General features: G+C 40.2%; 1 protein-coding gene across 6 annotated transcripts in view; it reads left to right on the forward strand.

Annotated features, from left to right (window-relative positions):
• Positions 1 to 19,806, forward strand: part of TBXAS1 (thromboxane A synthase 1) — a 243,014-nt gene that overhangs the window by 135,874 nt on the left and 87,334 nt on the right. For 5 of the 6 annotated variants that reach the window (XM_071727781.1, XM_071727805.1, XM_071727797.1 and 2 more), the window contains 4 exons: positions 4,962 to 5,078; positions 12,303 to 12,391; positions 14,630 to 14,778; positions 16,505 to 16,635. In XM_071727781.1, coding sequence (XP_071583882.1) covers positions 4,962 to 5,078; positions 12,303 to 12,391; positions 14,630 to 14,778; positions 16,505 to 16,635 — 486 coding nt within the window. The remainder of the gene's footprint in view (positions 1 to 4,961; positions 5,079 to 12,302; positions 12,392 to 14,629; positions 14,779 to 16,504; positions 16,636 to 19,806) is intronic. The other variant, XM_071727811.1, reaches the window with a different exon arrangement.

Consider the following 19,806-nt stretch of genomic DNA (forward strand, 5'->3'; position numbering starts at 1 on the left):
CTAGGTATGGCTAATGGCAGAACTAGTGCTGGAGTTAATGTTAGGATTTAGGATTTTGGCTGCTCTAGAGTTTAATTCCTTGTTTAAGCCTAACCAGGATTTCAGTGCTGAGAGTTTTCTCCAGAAGAAATAAATCTTGATTGGTTTTAGTAGCACTAAAGTTGACTATGATTAAGTTTAGATAAGAGAGTTTCTGAGATCCTGTTCTATAGACCTTCGTTTCTTCCTGTGTTATGTGGAAGTGAATAGTTTATATTGTAGGTTATGGAGCTAATAGGTTTTAAAAGTTTTTCCGAGGTGGCCTTTCGGATATTTTACAATTCACGTATTCAGAGTGTCTTAAGAGTGTTTATAGCTGCATTAACTCTCTTGTGCTGGTTGCAAACCTTCATTTTTCTACTAAAGAGAGAAGATAAAGTTTCTGAGGGAACACTATGGTACTGCTACCCTTCCTCCTGCTCATTGCTGTCTGTCAGAGGTTCAGTGTAGTCTTTTAGTGTCAAACTCAGCAAAGAAGCAAATGATTTATGAATCACACGTGACTACAGTAATAGTCCAGAATATAACGGGGACAGGATATTTGTGCATGAGAAGGCCCTACAGGTTTCCATATTGACAGGCTTCTTAGCATGGTTTTGTCCTGTATCTATTAGTTGTCCCCTAGGCATATCGTGGGCACAGTTTAGGAGGTGAACATGCACCATGACCATAAGCATGTTTGGATATGGCCATTCTCTTCAACCAAGTGATTCAACCTCAGAGACAGCAGGTGTTCTGTACCACTTGTCCCGAGAGCCAAAGAAGAGTCCCTTGCCTGAATTATTTAGTAATAAACAGCAAGGCAAATCGGCTCAGGGACAAACAAGCCAATAACTGGGTCTTAAAGGTCAGCCTAAGGAGCAGCTTAATGGAGAGGGAGTTCTTGCAACAATTGCAAAGATGCTGCTCATCCTCAGACATTATTTTGTATTCTGTTTTAAAAGCACTGATGTCTTAAAAGGATTTCTTTGGAGGCAAATCCCTCTGATTTTCTTTGTTGTGTCTGATTGCATGTCTGTGACTGTGGGAACTCAGTAGCACTTGCAGGTATGCTGTCCTGCCAGTGGTTTTGGTGCAGCATTTCTGTACCATGGTCAGAAATATTTGATTACACAGGAGAAGGAAGTGCAGAGCAGTTGTTGGGTATTTAGATAATGCTAGTAACCTCCTAAGAACCCCAAATCCCAGCCCTGAAAATATTACAGCTCTCTCCCATGGTAATTTTTTTAGGGAATTTTGCAGGCTCAAAAATTCTCAGATACAGCTAGTACTTTGTCCATTTGGAGAGAGGTGACACTTCATCTTTCACTAAGACACCTCAGGCTCATTCTCATACCAAATCCATTTTCATTCCTGCTGTATGAACCTGTAACATAGGTTATGCAATTAGGACAAAAGTGTTTGCAGAAATGATAAGGAAAACCTGATAAATGAAATCTGGTCTACATTGTCAGTCATGCTGGTGGTATGCCAATAAACACAAACATGTTTTTGTGTACTCAGTTTAAAAAGACAGAGTAAAGTAATTTATAGCCAAAATTGCCTTTCCTTCTTTGCAGAGCTTATGTACCTAAAATGGAGTGCTAAAAAGGCAATGCTATGGTTAGTGTCATAGTTATAGCATTATAGTCAACAGGCTTTTTTTTTCAGTAACTGGATTCCCTTTCTATAAATGTGCTATATGCTGTTTTTATGCAATTAGGAGCATTTTTTAGGGTAAATGTTTGATGTTAGGAGGAGATTTTTCTTTCAAGGCAAACACAGTCAGATTTATATGGCATCTATTATCATCTCAGTGGAGCCTTGTCTTTCAGAGGAGATTGGTCTTGTAGAGAGCACAGGCTGGGCAGCCTTCAATTTAGGAGCGGATGCAAAATACTTTTCCAAGTGTTGCCCTATGATGTTTTCTCTTTCATTTTTTTTCCCTTTTTTTTTTCTTTAAATTATTCAAACATTGCTTGGAAGACAAAATCGGTCATTTCCTTGTGGAAATTTTTATTCTGCTCTTTCCTTGTAGTTTCTGAGTGCCTCAGAAATGTTAATATATTGCTAGCAGTTCTGAGGAGGTTATCTGATGTCTCTATTTTATAAAACAGGAGCAAATGCTGGTGGTTGAAGCACAGGTCCAACAGTGTTTGCTAACTGGGGGGGCCCTGTTCAGTGACCTGGTTTCTTGGACTAATTAGTTTTGTGTGATCAGTGCACATTCCCTGTTGTTGATTTTCATGGCCTTAGTGAGTAGGAGTCTCAGAGCTTGAAACTGAAGACCAAATATATAAGTAATACTTATCTGGTGACCAGCTGAGTCAAGATTTAGTGTAATGGGCTTCCCTAGCAATGCACATAAGAACTGTGGATCAGAGCCTAGTGTACAGTACTTTTCCCAAGGATGATGTTCATTTCCAGTTGTCTGGAGCCTCCTTCTGATTATACTGTTCCCTTGAATACCTGCAACAAATGAGGCAGCACCCCAGTCCATACCAGTCTCTCTAGATGCATCTCTGGTCCTCAGAATAGCTACCTAGTGTCAAGTTTAGAAAATATCTTTTCTTCAAAGAGGATACTCAGAGAAAACAGTCCAAACCTTTTCAACTTTGACAACCTGTCAAAGGTTTTCATGTTATTGAATGAAATAGGATGGCCCATGTATCCCTTAAATATGTGGCCATATTTTATCTTACAGTAGTCATCTGAGGAGAATACTTGATTCAGTCTCTTCCTACAGTTTAATAACCTGCTACTTACTTTTCAACTTGGAGACAGCTCATCTTTGCTCAAAACAGGTCTGTAGTGTCAGCTCACTGACATTAGTTTACTACACTGGGTGGTGTTGCTGAGAATGTAAAACTATCCCATTAGCCTGTTTACAATATAAAATAGGCTTCTGCATTTTATGAGCTTATGCAGTGCAGTGAGATCCTGGCAAGTTAAGGAAGAAGGTGTTAAAGAGAGCTGGCACCTCCTTAAAGACAAGATATTAAGTGCAAACTCTTCCAATAAGGAGGAAAGTTAAGGAGGTGCAGTGGAGGACCAGGGTAGCTAGACTGTCAGCTCTTCATGACCCTTGAAGAGAAGTCTTTTTACAGAAGATTTGAGTTGCTCAAGTGAGTGCCTCTGTACAGTCTGATATCTACAGAAGTGTACACCTCACATCCCCACTCACCAATTTTAGAGTGGAGGACATTGCTGTAAGATACCTGGAATACTGACTGAAGGTGACTTGGAAAGTGGGAAGTCTGCCACTGGCAGAGAAAAATGATCTGTGAGGATCCCCCAGAGGTTTTATCTTTGCAAGTACTATTCTGCAATTTTTTTACTGGGTTAGGTAATGATATCAGTGGTGTAACAATTTATATAGAAGCCACTAAGTTTGTAAGGATGAAAAGACACTACAAGACAAAGTGGTCTTGATCAGTTTCCCAAGTAATCATAAAAATGGTCACAGTTCAACAAGCACATATTGTGTATGTGACTCTTAAGAGTAACCAACTTCAATGATAATGGCTGAGGAGTAACTCATTAGGAGTAATTTTTCTGAAAGAAGTCTGAGTTGCAGGGAACCACAAGCCAGTATGTGAATCATTGTTGTCATGCTGTGGTAGATAGTATTTTGGGGTGAATAGACAGGAATATGGCCTGCAGAACATATGAAAAAAATCCCTTCTTGATGGGAGTGCCATGTCAAGTCACAGGGATTTTACCTGGCATGATGTAAATGTCCAACATGTAAAGATGCAAATCAGTAAGACTGTGCAGAAGGACAGCAATGAAACTGAACAAATGGCTCCAGATAACATAACTGAGAAGTATGCATTGAGCTAATTGGTGTTATTCAGGGTAGATGGCAGCAATATTATTGGTGGCTATTGAAGCCTTCTGTATGTATGGGCTTCTGTAAAGAGGGAGAGAATAGCCTGCTTTCTATGCTTATGTTAGCACAAAGATTAAAGATCATAAGTTCCAGCAAGAGAGATCATGGTAAGATCAGTTCAACACCAGAGGACTCTGCTTGGGGACATTCTTGAATCTTCATTTTTGGAGCCCTTTGAGAACAATTGGGAAACATCCCAATAACACAAGGTGTAGCAGATTCTACTGTGGGGCTGAGCATTGCCTGATGCCTCTTCCAGGCATAACTGTGTTGTTTTCTGATACGCTGCTTCTTTAATCTTTTTATAGTTTTACTCCTCAGTGAATATCGCTATTTTCAGGATAGGGATTTCTTAGTGGAGGGTGGGATTAAAATTTAGTGAATCCATAGCAGTCATCAGGGTACAAAACTTTACAGGGCAGTGCTTTAAACTACTATGTTTGGCTAACTGCCGAAGCTGTAAGTGTCCCTGGCCACAACTTCATAGTTGGACACTCCACAGGAGTGTTCCTTATAGACAAGAGTATGGAATGGGACTTGTTTTCTAATCAGTGTATTTTTTGAAGACTTTTAAAATGCATATAACAGTCTGACATACCAGCTGTCACCAGAACTCGTGTCCCCCACAGACACCCACGTGCTGTGTGTTGGCACTCCTGTCACATGGAGAGGGAGTGTTGACAGGTCCTCTTGATAGTCACCTTAGAAAGGGAGGAAAGAAGCCAGGGTTCAGCAAAGGAGAACTGGCAATCACAGGAGAACACCAGGAATGGCAGAACCAGAACAGTCTGAGCAAGGAATTACAGGGCTGGCCTGGGGCTTTTCTGCGAGTCCAAGAGGAAATGTGTGCAGCAAAAGAGAATTTTTCTCTACCCTCATCCATATTTGGCTTGGTGTTTCAGGCTGATTTGAACCTCTCTCCTTGTGGAACAGCAGTGCAATACCATTTGGGCCAATGTTTCCAAGTTCCAGAGTCTGAAGTAGCTCTGGTTGTGTTTGTGTTAAAACTGAATCATATGGTTTGTTTTCTTGGTTTTTTTTTTTGACTTAGAAGCCGAATTTGATTTCCAAGCCAATGCTTGACAGCATCCTTTGCCTTCGTGATGACAGATGGAAATACGTCCGGGGCCTTCTCACCCCAGCCTTCAGTGATACCAAAATGAAAGAGGTAAGGTGTAGGTTGTGTTGCTTTCCACCTTTAGAAGACATAATTATTTTCTTTCCTGCAAGCATCTACTTTATATAGCTCTATATTAAGAACAGGTAAAAAATTGCTGCTTTGTGCCAGTTTATTTTGACCTGAAGAGCACGTGCAGCTGAGCACATATATAGTGTGGCCCTGGCCACAGATTGGTGAAAATCAGAATAGCTCATCTGAGAATATGATCCTCTGTCTGTATATAAACCAGTTTGTCCATAAAAATGTAGCAAACTCAAAAAGAAGCCTTACACCTTCCTCCCCTTCTCCCTGTTAGGAGGAAGTTAAAGTACAGGGAAGGTTATTGCTCCCAGTAGGAACATAGCTTTTCATGATTTGCAGAGTCAGCAGCTCTCGTGTTAACATGGGAACTGCTGTCAGTCTATTTTCATTTCTCCATCTCCTCCCCCCCTTCCTTCTTTTATTCTTTAATCCTTTCATATAATAAAATAAGTCACTGGAACAGAATGTCATTGCCAGATAAATACCTCTGACTGAAAATAAATGTCTCCTCACTGACCTGCTGCTAATTTCCTATAAATGTCTCAGCATTTATTTAGCCATGGGAACCCTTTTCCCGGTAACAAAGTCCTATTCCAGCGGCACCGTATCTCTTAATTAAGCACAGATAAATGATTGACTCCTTGAAGTCTTCTTTCAAGGGATGGCAAGGGGGGAGGGGAAGGGGAAAAGCCAACAACAAAAAAACCACCTCCTCCTTTTATGTTTTTTATTCTGAAAGGGAATTATGCCTCACTCCGGTGCCCAGTCCCAGGTTGTAAAATTTTCCACTGGGCAGACGCTTGCGATGTTTTGACGTGCCGCTGTCGAGATCCACAGTAACATCTAAATGTGTCTGGCTCTCCCAGCCCTATAGACAGCGGTCGCTTAGCAACACCGGCTGTCACCTCCTTATTATGGTAAATTCTAATTGGCCGCCAGCCTGGTGGAGATGCTGATTAATCACGACTGACAATGCCATTGGTTATGCGCCCCAACATTTGCTCTGTCACCGGCTCCGTTGCGAAATTTTAGCGAGAGGGGGGTGTTTAAAGGTGCAAGTGATTGGTTGCTCGTGGCATGGTGGGGAGAGGAGAGTTTTGCATTTTTCTGGTGGAAACTAATCTGCCTTACTGCAGGTCATCAGCTCTTTGTTGTCGGACTAAACGAAGATAAAGCCACGCTCCCCTCAATTTGCAGAGAGCAACCTCTGCCATCACCATCCAGGCAGACTTGACAGAGGAAGGGAGTGAGAGTGAGCAGGTGGAGACCCTGGGCATCATGCTTTGGGGCCGAGCTGACACAGATCTATGGGTTTTGACTGATTAAATCAAGGCTGGAGAAGTCCTGGTGCTCACCTCACACTTCTTGGTGGTGGAGTGGCAACACAGGAATGGTGGTAGGAGGTTAAAATCGAGGGCCAGCTAGTGCCTAGTAGTTGTCTTGCATGGAAAAATCTTTATTTTTAGCCTGATGACCAGCTTTCCCTGTGCTACTGCTTCCAAACTCATTGGAAGGAGTGCAATTGTGTGTGAGCTCAGGGTGATTTGGAAATGGTTGCTTTCTCATCCCAGTCTTCAGAAAGTGGGAAAATGAGAAGCAGGGAAAGTCTCTCAGTTTGAACTTTCTTCCTCTGTCTTCACTAAAATACCATCCATCCCTATACAGAGAGACACTTATATGTGAGATTAAGAACCTCTTCTGAATGGATGTACTCCTCAAACCTTGCCTTTCATTTTCTACCCAAATAGATGAACAGTCCTGGGATTTCAAGTTAATGCAACTTACATCTTCACCTGTGTGCTTCTCTTGCTGTTGCTTTATTTAGAAGGCATACTAACACTTCTCAAAGGAAATCAATGCTCATTAATTATTATCTCACTTTTTAACACTACCATATTTAGTACTCTCTGAGAAATTCTACAGCAGCACGGAAATTAAAACACTGTGTTCTAGTCTTGGCCATGCTACAGAGTATTCAGAGTTATGTAGAAGGCATCCTGTTTATAATAATCTATTCCTCTCTATCTCAAAGGAGTTACAAATAAACTAGTTTTGGTATTAGTTTAGCTTCTAAAGACCTGTATTTGTTGTTTTGTATGTATTTATAAATCCTGCTAGACACATTGCTCATTTCTACTCCTAAGACATCGATACCTTTTCCACAGAGATCTGAGCTATGACAAAACCCCCTACCAAAGTCTTCCTCTCTGTTCACTCTGAATGTCTGCCTTGCCTTCATTCCCCTATGCAAAATCCACAATGATGCTGGAGAGACTGCAGACCTCCCAAATGGCTTTGGGGAATGGTTCCCCAAAACTCTGAAACCCTGAGAGAAGTGGGAGCCATTAGGCTGTGACAGAGCAATAAATGTTAACAATTCCTTGTACTCCCCATAGCAATTGTAATGAAAGGTGCACAAAGGGCTGGAAAGTTGAGTATAATTTCTGATAAGAATCTGCTACTAAGCTGAAGGATAGCTTCAGCTCTAGCAAGAACAAGAAGCTGGTCATCCACTCTTGGGCTGACTGCTGGAGGACAAAACCTGGGACAGTGCTAATGCCCTACAAAGACATCTTGCTGCTATGGCTGGGGACAGAGGTGCGTTTTGCCCTTGTCTTGCCACAGAAATGGTGTAGTGTCACTGAGAAATTCACAGAAATTCACAGAGAAAGCTTGAGGAATTTCCCTTTAGTTCAGAAAAATCTCCAACTGTCAGTCAACAAATGTGGAAAAGTTGATCCCAGAAATTTTTTTTTAGTTTGCAAACTTATGAGCAATTAACTGAAACAAGACATTATAGAGCTGTTGGGTAGCCAGCCTAGAGACTGCTGCATGTACACAGAAAGTTGTTTTCCTAAAATTTTTCAAGGTTTTCTGGCACCTTCTCCAGCTTTTTCTCTGTCTCTTCAATTTCTCTTTAAAACCCATGCACCACTTCACTGTTGCTTTTATCAGTTTCTATATGTTGTGTGTCCTCCCTTTTTGATTTTCTAATGATCATGTAAAGGTTAGTAGAATGGTCCATTCCAGTTGGGCTCAAGATGGCATTTAATTCAAATACTGCAGTGGTGAGTGTAGCATGAATCAATAGAATTCTAAGTTGGCCCTGCAGTAAGATTTGGTAGCCATCCCACATGAGATATCACTGGGGTTGGTAGCAGATCTTCTAATATGCTCTTTCTAGGGGGGCCCCTGAATGGACCTCATAGTGCTATTGCTATGGGAGTACTAAGAGAGAAATGAGAGATGATGGGAGGCGGGAGGCCCAAGAAGTTTCGCTTCCAGTTCTGCCATTGACTGCCTGTGGGTGATCAGACAGAAGATACTTAAATTCTCTGTTCTCAAAAAAACTTTCATCTGTTAAATGGGAACAATACTGACCACTGAAAGTTGATCCAAGATGTATTTCATGAGGAACTGATGAAGTAATATACCTGGAGGCCCTTAAATAAAAGCTGCATTTCTCAGTGTTCCTGTCGTGCTCTCCTCAACTATTATGTATTGAAACAAGCTGATATGCTAGTGATTTTGCTCTACTGATCTTGATTCCCTATTTAGTATTTCTTATTTTGTTCGTCTTCTTTTTGCTGTGGTGCCTGTGATGATCCTGCAGTTCTGGACCCCTTGTCAGACTTGATAAATAGCTCTGCTCTCTTTTATAGCCAACACCAGCAGAAAACCTATTGATTTTTATTTATTCTGATGGTGCTGCAGTAGTCTTGTCATCTCCTGTCAGTATGCTGGGAAGCCTCTCCTCCATTAACCAACCATTAAAAGAAAACAGAACACAGAAATTAAAGAGAGCACACCATAACTTAGCATTGTCCTAAACAGCCTGTGAAATGGAGTTTGTGTTGAGGCATTTTCTTCCAAACTAAGGGATACACAAAGCAGAATTTCCCATAACACAGCAGAATGGCGCAGGAAAATCCCCTAATGTCACTCTCAAGTATGTAGATCTTCCAGGTTCCACTAGGACATAAGATCTGACAATCCAGCCATTGGAGATTCCTGTATTTGCTTTTATTCTGCTTGTGCACATTGTTCAGAGGCATTTTTGAAGGCTCTCTGGAAATTGCTATTTTTACTCAGGAAAGCAGGTGTGCTCACGTGAGATAAAGCCAATCACTAATGTCAAGGCTGATAGGTGAAATGGGAATATCCTTGAGCAGCAAGTCAGTGCCTGGTTGGGTTGCTCCCTTTGGTAGGTTGTGCCCATGAGTGGCAGGGCCCCACTTTGAAGAGATGGAAACAAATCCTCTCACTAACATCTCACTTGTGCTCTGCTCATTTCTGACGTGAAATCTGGTACAGGGGCAATTCTTATGTTAGGAATATATCCTTTTCCTTCTCCTATCTTTCCGTTTTATTCCATTTGTGGGACAAGAGGCCCAAGTCCAGCTTCTGTGTATTATGTGTGAACAGCGAAGTCTTCAGTGTGTCTGTCTACAGTAAATATGATCCTGCTTTCTACTTTGCTGTTTGGGTTCTAGTAATCAGGGGGATAATAGCAGCAAATAGTGAGGACCACATCTAACTACAGGATCGTGACTCTGATGCCTTTGTACAGTGCAAACATGCCCATGCACCCTGTGTAGGCAGAATCAGAATCTAACTGTTGTTATGTGCCAAATAGCACATTGGCAGGATTTATACAGCAAAGCCCCTGGCATCGTGAAAACCCTAACCCCAAATACTCTTCTTTGGCAGAAAAAATAAATTTGGACTCTGGGCTACTCTTGCTATTAGATAACTGGCAGATCAAATATTTACAGAGACCATATTGTTTAGATTTTTCTTCATCCAGTTACACTCAGCCAATCCGAGCACAGAGCAGCTGGGGTTTGTTTACCCACCGAGAGCTGAATCTCAGGCAGGTTATGCAGCTTTTTGGTTCTGACTGGCAAATGAGAATCTGTAGGAAGTTAGTGGTACTCAAGGCAGTGCAGATCAACATTTCTGTTTCTGTGCCACTTTTCAAAGTTTGATATAATTCACATCCCCCAACACTACTTTATTTTTCTTGACAATTGAACAAAGTGTTTAAAGTGTTAAGGGACTTCAGGATATTTCAGCCTGTGGTCTTTGTAGTTAACAATCTTGGACTAATTTATGTCCCTCAGGGGAATAAAACTCCAAACCCAGGATTTTTTAGTAGATATCTCCTGTTGCTTTCATATGCAAATAATTGTCTCAGTGATGTGACTTGGTCCTGTCATGTCTAACAATAAATCAAATCCATGTGCCCCCCCCTCCCAATTTTCCCAGTTAGATTTACTAATAAAAATATCTTATGGCTAGAAATTAGTTGCAATGGTATTTTGAAAGGCCAATGGAATGTTGGGAAGTGCAAATGTTCTATGACATGCCTTGGCCAGGCGTGTGTGCCCTGCCATCTCTGCCAGCTGTTGGAAACCAACAGCAACCAGCTGGGTGCTGCAGGCTTGGTGATGTGATGTGGAATAAAAGGCAAAATAAGGCAATAATAGAAAAATGTGAAATTGTCACCATCTGTTTAGAAAATATCGTACCTGTTAAAATAAGGATTTTCATTGTGTTCTGCTGGACAGGTTCGGTTCACTGGAGGGGTTGGACCCAGCATTTTAAAGCGTTTCACCCTGGCTCAACCTTTTGAACAGAAACATGTTATTTTTTTTGAACCATTTGAGAAGACTCATTACAGGGGACCTTCTTTAGAAATCCAAAAGGGGAAGAAAACTGCCACATGGTGTGCACTTCCCAAACATGTAACAACTACTTTTACTGAGAACTGACTTTGCTTCAGAATTGTCCTCTGAGACTGTGGCAAAGCTTAAATCAATCCAACTTTGGGCTCTAATAGTGACAGTGTATATAGGTATGGGGCCTCAAGAGCAACTAGACACATTCTTGATTCAGGCTTCTACCTTTGGAAAACACATTAGATGCTCCTGCATTGGCCTTTTGACTGTGTATAGTCTTGCCCATGTGTTAGGATGGCAGTGTGCCCGTGCACAAAATGTTATGCCAGTTTCACAGAGGTAGAAGTGCCAAGCAAAATGGACTTGGCTGGGCAGGCTGCACAGCTCTCAGAGTGTGGTGAGATGCTGCAGTAAGTCTTTTTTGGTATCAAGCACGTCAGAGGAGCAGGACAAGTCTGTTCTCATGTTTGTTGACATCCGTATGCTGAAGGAAGTTGTTCAAGAAGGAAAGGCAGGTTTCTGGGCATATGTCTGCTGATGCTTGGCATAATTGTTGAGGCAAGACTGTGGCATGAAACTGTAGGCTGTAAGGATCTCTGGGCAGTCTGTATAGAGAAAGAGCTATGGAAGCTAATACTTTCAGGGTGATGGTTGGATTGCTGATGCTGCTCCCTTCCTCTGCTCCCTAGTAGGTGAAATTAAGGCAACTGCCTGATGATTTTCATGTGTAAAATGTTAAAGAGAAGGAGAGCTATAGTGAGGTCTTGGTCGTTGCCTATGTCATGGTTTCCATGAAGGGTTAAAGAAGAGACAGTTGCACTGCTGGCTATATCCAGCTTGTGGGTATGTCTACACATCATGTATCAGTGACTGGGAAGAACCACTAACTGAATAAATTCACATGAATGTCAATTGAATGCTATCACCCCTCAAAAAAAACATTCCTAAGGTAGCAATAAGAGTTTGCCCTCAGCAGCCTGTAGTGCTATACATGGTGCTTTTAAATTGTTCTTATTAAATTCCTCAGACAGAAGGAAAGCAGGATGGAGATGCTGAACCTCTGATGCTAGTATCTTTACAGGACTTTGGGACCATGGAAAATATTATTCCCTCTGCCCTGAAGCATATGTAGCCTATATGAAATGTACTGTAAATATGGATTGTGGTAACTCATCAGCTGGAACAGGGAATGACTAAAAAGAGAGGGGATGTCTTTCCTTGATACCTCTCTCTGTGTATAGCCGCAGTTGGCAAGAACCAAAGGTCAGCTAAATGACAGAGCCTCTTGTGTTTAGATCTGGAGCTAGAGAAAGGCATCTCTGTAGTGTGTACAAATTTTTTTAGCAGTTACTCCCAACATTTCATCTTACTTATGCAAAAGTTCTTGACCACACCTGCAGCAGATTCTGATATCTCTGTCCCATCTACTGCATAAACTGTGAAAAATTGATTTAAAAAAGCAAGCCAAAGCATTTTAATGGTTTTCACAATGCAATGTGTTCCTTTCTAGATGACACCGCTACTAAACCAGGCCTGTGACGTCCTGCTGTGTAACTTGAAAGTCTATGCAGATTCTGGCAAAGCTTTTGATATCCAGAGGTATGTTCAACATGCCAGAAATTAGTAGCAGATTTTAAAAGAAAAAGAAAAAGTCAATAGCAGCAGTTATTCTAAATATGCGCTTACTGTATAAAAGACTTTTTTTCCCCTCCCTGGCTCTTAAAAGTGGAGACCATAGTTTAATAGGGGATGTGTCTGATAGATGCCTTTTCTTCCTGGGGGCAGCCATAGCATACTTGAAAAGTAATTTTGGAAAAGCATCTAATGTATTTCTAGCTGTTGTTTAATGAAGTTTTAACAGCTGGAAGTGGAAAGGAAAGCTGAATCAGTGTCTGTCCACTCTGTTCTCTGTAATGCGCCAATAATGTACAAATATCGGAATTGATCTTGTATCAAATCATCTTAGTCCATCACCATCATGCTTTTTGTATATGGGTTTTTTTGAGCCCTTAATAATTTCTACTACATTCCTCCTAGCCCCCTCTAATGGCACACTAGCCTTTTGTGAGATGATGGGATCAGTACTACAGATGAGAGTGAACCATTGATTTATAAAATGACACTTCAATATTTTCTGTGCTGTGCTTTCTCCCCTTTGTTCTGCATTTAATATCCAGTTATCTCTTGTGTTGCTCTTTCGTCAGAGGTCTTCACTGAACTGTTCACAGCACTGTCTAGCCTTTTCTCTGAGCAGATAAATTTATTCTAGGACATATGACATATGAGTAGTTCAAATGCATTCTTTCTAATAGGCTCTATTTTGTACACACTTCAGTTGCTGGGTTGGTCAGTGCCCTCTGAAATTCTTCATGATTTCCCCCAGACTGGAGCAGTGCAAATAATTTTGTTTCATCTAAAGAAATAGATATTTAGCCACAATTCACCCATTTCTTTTCAAGTACAGAGGCAAGTGTATGTGTGTGCACAGAAATCTCTTTTTTAAACATCTGAAGAGATACTATGAAATTTTTAGGTGCATTACATTTAGCCTAGTACTCTGATGAAAACTGACCTTTTCAGTCCTTCTAGGCTTTTCCCTTTTTTCTGTTTGTCCTTTTTCTTTGCCTGGTCTTTAAGCTATTGATCCATGATAGGGTTTCACCACTAAAGAGGCACTCTGGAAAAGACCTTTTGAGAGTATAAATGAATGATGTTGACCATCTCAGAGAATGATCTTCCAGTTGTTTCATAATGCTACCATTTCAGCAGGTTTGACATATATATAAAAATGTGATTTTCGTTGCACTGCAGTTTTCCAGAATTGCCTAGGGAACTATTTTTGGGATTTAAATACCCTATCTGCAGCCTCCTGTTGTCTTGTACATCAGTTATACTTTAGCCATTTTTTTTTTCAACAACAATTCAAAACTTAGATTTTAATCCTTTTCAGTATATTGGAGGGGTGGACGATTGAGTGCTTCTGAAACTAGTGTTTTATTGCAGTGCCCCCCCTTTTAACATTTCAGCTTCTATTAATGTTTGGGTTTTTTTGTGAAAGAGTTAAAAACACAAAGGAGTTATTTAGCTTTGCATTACTGCTGTTATCTTCCAAATCTGCTCTGGTGGCATCAGCATGACAATGCCCAAAAATCATAGTTTACAAATGCTGCTTCACAACATACATACAGGATAGAGTGAGCCTGAGTTATGTCCTTCTCAAAATACATTCTCACTCAAGGTAAAAGGAAGAGACGCAGTAAGTTCTGAAGTTTCTAGATCATAGTCCACACATTGTTTGTAGTTCTCAAAGCATTTGCTGCTCCTCTGCAGAGATACTGATTTCCTCTTGGTTTTAGTCATGTTTTTATGTTACAAAGCAGCCATCAAGAAGATGAAGGAAATCCTTAACAGAAAATTTTCCTTAAGCACCTCTTGTCACTGAAAATGTAGACTGGGCTGGTAGTAGATGTGGTTTCTACTTTATAAAATGAGCCAGGACTGATCTCTTTTATTAGGATGAGTAGTAAAATATTTATGAATCTTGACCTGTTGCATTTGATTTCTAGGTAATAACAAATAAAACTGTTTATTTTTTGTAATTTTTAGTGGAATTGTTGAACTATATGAAAATATGTTCACTATGTAGACAGAGAGGTGAGTTATTAAGCACCAGCATTTGTCAGAATGATGGAAGCATCTCTTGTCAGCAAAATTCAAATCTAAAAGCAAAAAGAATATCAGAGGCAATAATTAATGTTATGTGATGTTTGTTGAAGCAAGATTTTAATGAATATGTGATTTTTAGCTAACGATTTATCATTCTTCAACCCAATGCAGGTGTTACAACTGCTTTACCTTGGATGTTGTTGGTAGTGTAGCTTTTGGTACTCAGGTGGATTCTCAGAAGAATCCTGACGACCCCTTTGTTAAGAATTGCAGAACATTCTTTGAAATGTCTTTGTGTAAGCCTCTCCTCCTTCTAATCCGTGAGTATAGTCTACCTTTGTCTATTTCTTTATGATGATGTTCTACAAGTTGTTCTGAAATTGCAAGAAAGGATGGAGCAGGAAGCTGCATAGCAGACTTCATTTCAGAGATGGTCAGAATTCAACCTACAGGCTTAATATACACTTGAGATTGCCACCACGTGCCCTACAGCTCTCGTCATCATTAATGCAACTTCCTCCAGAAACTGAAGAGTCTGAGAAGGTGATAACTCCAGGTTGATCTGAGGGGGAGGTTTTTGGGACCTGTAGTTTGTACACCATCCCTTAAGATATGCTTCTGCATTAAAACAGAGTAACTACCCTTTACAGTAACTACCCCTGAGAGAAGACTTTTTGTGTATTCGGTTTGCTTGGTAGAGATTGAAATCCCATCCATAAACAACAATGGGTTAATAAGCCACAAAAGAAAAGAGATGGAGAAACCTAAGCAGATAGTGTAAGCCTTCCAAATTCTCATTTGAATAGCATCAGTAGCTTGGTTGATGGCTATAAATGATAAAGATAAGTGCCAGCACAGGCTGTCACTAAGACAGTGCATTTATTTTCAGGTGAATAGACAGGGTATGCAAGAATATGCGGTATAAAGCCATTTAGTTCTAGGGCATAAAAGCTAAGGTTTCACAGTGTCTGTGTCATTGTTAATACATGGGCACTAAGAATCATAGCTGAGGAAACCACAGCATGATTGGGGGTGCTGAGGTTGCCACCTCCTTACCTAGACCTGCTTGTAGTAGTGTCAGGTGGCACAGTGGCAGAGTTGCCCATCTGATCCTGCTGGCATTACAGATTGCACCTGTACTAGCAGCACATGAACTGTTTCCTTCTGGAGCTCTGTATCCAAAATGTCCTGAGGTTAATGTTTAACCTGATTGCAAAGTGGGATTTATGACGAATTTCGGAAGGAATAAAAATGTGCCTCTATACATCTTAAGACCATCTCCTTCATTAAAGAAGGTCTATGTAGGGTTTAGGCTTTCATTCTTTGATCTGCCTCTTTCTGGTGATACATTATATGGTCTAAATTTCCACACTATTCAGCCCTGATGGCAAGGCAGGAGGTTTCTGATGAGTGATTTATTAGTTTTGAACTATTCATAAGTCAATTAAGAGTTTATTAAGATTCAAGACTTTACTCAGGTGAAGTCCCGACTATAAAGACCATGGACTGGAGACCATTCCTGTGATTACAACCCGCTTCCACAGTTTGTGGCTTAGAAAAGCAAAATAAAGTAGCAAACCAATATCCTAATGATGGATAGCTGCAAATGAGAATTACTACTACAGAATTTCATGGACCAGTGCCTAAATTGCTAGGCTAGTTCAAGATCCCCCACCTTCTCTATGTAATTTCTTGGGTAGGCAGGGAAAAGAATTCTCACCTTTGTTGTGGTTTGTCTGCGGCATCAAAAAGCTGAATTGAAATCCTGAAGCATTGTGGATGAAAGCTTGGAAAGCATCTGTCTGACAGGGGAGTCATGGCCAACATGACTTTAAGGAAACATGGCCAACGTTTCTTTAAGGAAATCCTTTACTAGCCCATGGGTGTGGAAGAAAAAGAGGGAGAGAAGTAGAGGGGAAAAAAACCCCAGGTTTCACAGCAGTGACACAGCCCACTTGATACGTTTTGTAGTATTTATGAAAGGAAGGGAACATTACATGGTTTTATAGTCTGATTCTGTGTTTTCCCCTTTAAAATCTCTTACAGTTTCTTTCCCATTCATAATGATCCCATTGCTCCGGATTTTGCCAAACAAGAAACAAAAGGAACTGAATTTTTTTTTTATCGAAACCATAAAAAATGCAATTGCCTTCAGAGACCAGCAAGATGCAGTTGAGGTAAGGCCATTTCTGTGATAAATATATGGATAAGCAAACGTTTTGAGGAAAAAATTGAAAGTGGCATAAACCTCAGTTGAAAAAGCAAACTCAGTCTGTTTGAACATTCAAAGCAATTTAGTGAAGATTTTATTCATTTTTAGCTTTATGTACCATCAACCAGGCTCAGCATTGATGCAGAATTTGTTAACACATTACAAGAAAGACTGCTTCCCTTAGTTTTTCTGTTCAAATAAGGATGCAGAAAATGTTACATCTGGGATGACTTTCCAACCCAGTTTCTAGACCAAGAAGGAAGGATTCACTCTGTAGCATTTTTTTTCCTCATTTTAAATTCAGGTGTTTCGTCTGTGCTACTTTTCCTTAATGACCAGAGAAAAGGGAGCCCCCCACTGATTGTTTTAACTCAGTCATTACCTAGAAGCTGGGGCAGGTTTTATATAGTCCTGTGGCAGTTCCTACTGCTTTTGAAAATGGAAAGGACCTGAATGTCTGCTTAAAAGCAGACACTTAATACTGAGATTGCTATAGAGAAAGGTAGTAAATTCTGCCTGAAGTATGCATACTAATGGTGTGCGTTATTGGCAAATCTTTTGTTACCCATGTATTTCTCTTTCTTCTGATGTAAGACTGTTCTGGCTTTTTCAGTTTTGTTTTAATCAATAGTATTTTATGAAGTACCTGAAGGCACATGCATTTCTATGAAAGTCTCTGTTTTTAAAAGATTTGGAATATATGCATGTGCTTCAGTTTTGTAATACAAATGTTCTTCAGGGCTACTTTTGGACCTGAAGAATGGACCTTTTGGATCATTCTTTACTACACCTAATATTCCTAAAAGCAAGTCCACAACTCAATTATGGCTATGTAGTAAGAAATAAAAAATATCGATGAGTATTTAATTTTAAAGGTAACTGAGATAAGTTTTGCATAACAGCTGACATGAAACACACTACAATGTATACATTAAGAGCATGTTAATATTGAAATATGAGATGTTTTATCACCTTGAGATGAAGAACATTTCTGATGGGATAACAGCACAGGTAAGAATGGATCTTCCCAAATTTTTCTCACAGCTTAGACACAGAGCTGTCAACTTTCAGGAGAAAATGCATTTTAGTTTATCCTACGTTACATCCAGGACACATTTAAAAATTAAATTTGCTTTCCAAGATATTGTTGATTTTTGCTGTGTTCATTTCCTGGTCATTTTCTTTGACTTATACTGCAGTGAATTCTCACTTCTGTATTTGTTTTATTTTATTCCCACATGCTTCTTGCCTTCCTCCAGCTAACCTCTAGTAGTCCTTGCCCCTGTTAGCCTTTAGGTTTTTGTCTCTATCCTTCTTTACATACAGAAGTCTTGGGAGCACCATTGATGGGCCTAAACAATTCATTATTCATAAACGTGGTTCCTGACCCAGGCTTAGTTCTGGAGGAATATTTTCCAACAGGGGTGATGTATATCTAAGCTGCTTGCAGACAACTTATTTCTAATGCTGAGATCCATTGTGACCTTTAATGACATACTGGTGTGGAGTCTGGACTCAAGGATTTATGCTGAAGGAGTCTTACTGTAAACTGTACTCTGTGTATCACTTATAAAAGGGACAATGAAACAATTCAATGTGTTTAGAAGTAGTTAAGGTATTAACTACTATTAATAAAATTCAATGTGTTTCTGTGATAGTAGCATTGAGGGAATTGATCATGGGAGATATCCTTCGTTATACTAGAGATGCTCACTCCCTCAAAGTGCCAACTCAGATAAAGGACAGGTATGGTGGGTATGGCTAGGAAAAAACACAAAGAAAACCAAGTTTCTGATGATGAGAGCAGAAGGCAGTATCCTCTGCCTATTTGGGCTGTTTGCAGGTGTCAGTGGTTGATGGAGCAGAAGTTTAAGGTTATATTGGAAGAGATAACACATGGCAGTAGCTGCTGGGTATCAAGGCAACGTGGAGGAAAGTACAAGGTCTGTGTTTGCTGTAACAGTGTATGCAGGAGTCCATGAGTGGCTATGGCCCCACCTGCTCCTGGGCTTTTGCCTACTTTGCAAAATTGCCATGGGGAAACTTATTTCAAATGCTGGGAGTTAGACACTTAGGACCATACTTCTGAGAGCACATTAAGTGCCCTCTGCAGTCCAGGATCATTAGCACACCTTTGAAATGTGAATGGAAATTCTGGAGCTTCCTTTTTTTCCCTTTTTACTGCCTGTCTCCTTGCATGTTCCTAGAATTTTGACTGGTTAAGGTTGGTGGCACATGAGTCACGTTACACGTATGGGCAACTTAATAATCTGCCAGGAACATAAAAATGGTATGTGAAACAGATCAAAATGCAGCTGTGTCCAATTTACTGCAGAAATGTAGTCTGTAGAGATTAGGTGTCCCAGATAGCCCTGTATATGAAGGAGAATTATGTCCTGTGTCCTAGGTCTCCAATGATGAAATGTACCCACTGAAGTCAGTCAGAGTTTTGGCAATGAATTTTAATGAGGCTGAGATATAACTGGTAGCTACTGGTTCTCTGTGCTAATAATGGGAGCTACAAGCAAAGCCTTAAAGTCTCCCCATGCTGCATTAAGGCCAATGGGTATTCCTTTGGTTGCCACATTCCTAGATCTTACATTGTGCACCTATTTTACTCCTCATTGATTTTTGTCACCATTAAAAATGCTTATTTTTTTTTTCTTCCGGGAAAGAAAAGAAAGGAAAAAAACCAAAACCTTTTGGAATAAACTGTAAAACAATGAAAAACTCCATGAAAGTGATTCAGCTGAAGCTTGTCTTCCTCTCTTCTGTAGCTAATGTGAACAAAGAATAAAGGAAGGCCAAAAAGCAATGTGACAAGCAAAGTCAGCCTGTTGTCATCCCTGTCCTATCTGTAAATGAAACAATGGTTCTGAATGCCTAAAGATAATCCCATGGGCAGATAGTAATTTTACAGCCAGGTTTGGATCTAATAATACACTTGTAGCTTATGAGATTCGTGATGTCACTTTCCCTCATCCCATCAGTTAGTGCTGCAGATGTCATTTTAATTACATATTATCTTTCTTTGGTCAGTCAAATAATTTCAGGCCTGGATATTCCAATCACTTGGCTTATGTACAAAACATTTAGTGGTCGTACTTTAGCGATTTTAATATATTACATTTATTCA

This window comes from Heliangelus exortis, chromosome 1 (genome assembly GCF_036169615.1).
Source record: "Heliangelus exortis chromosome 1, bHelExo1.hap1, whole genome shotgun sequence".
Classification (NCBI taxonomy): domain Eukaryota; kingdom Metazoa; phylum Chordata; class Aves; order Apodiformes; family Trochilidae; genus Heliangelus; species Heliangelus exortis.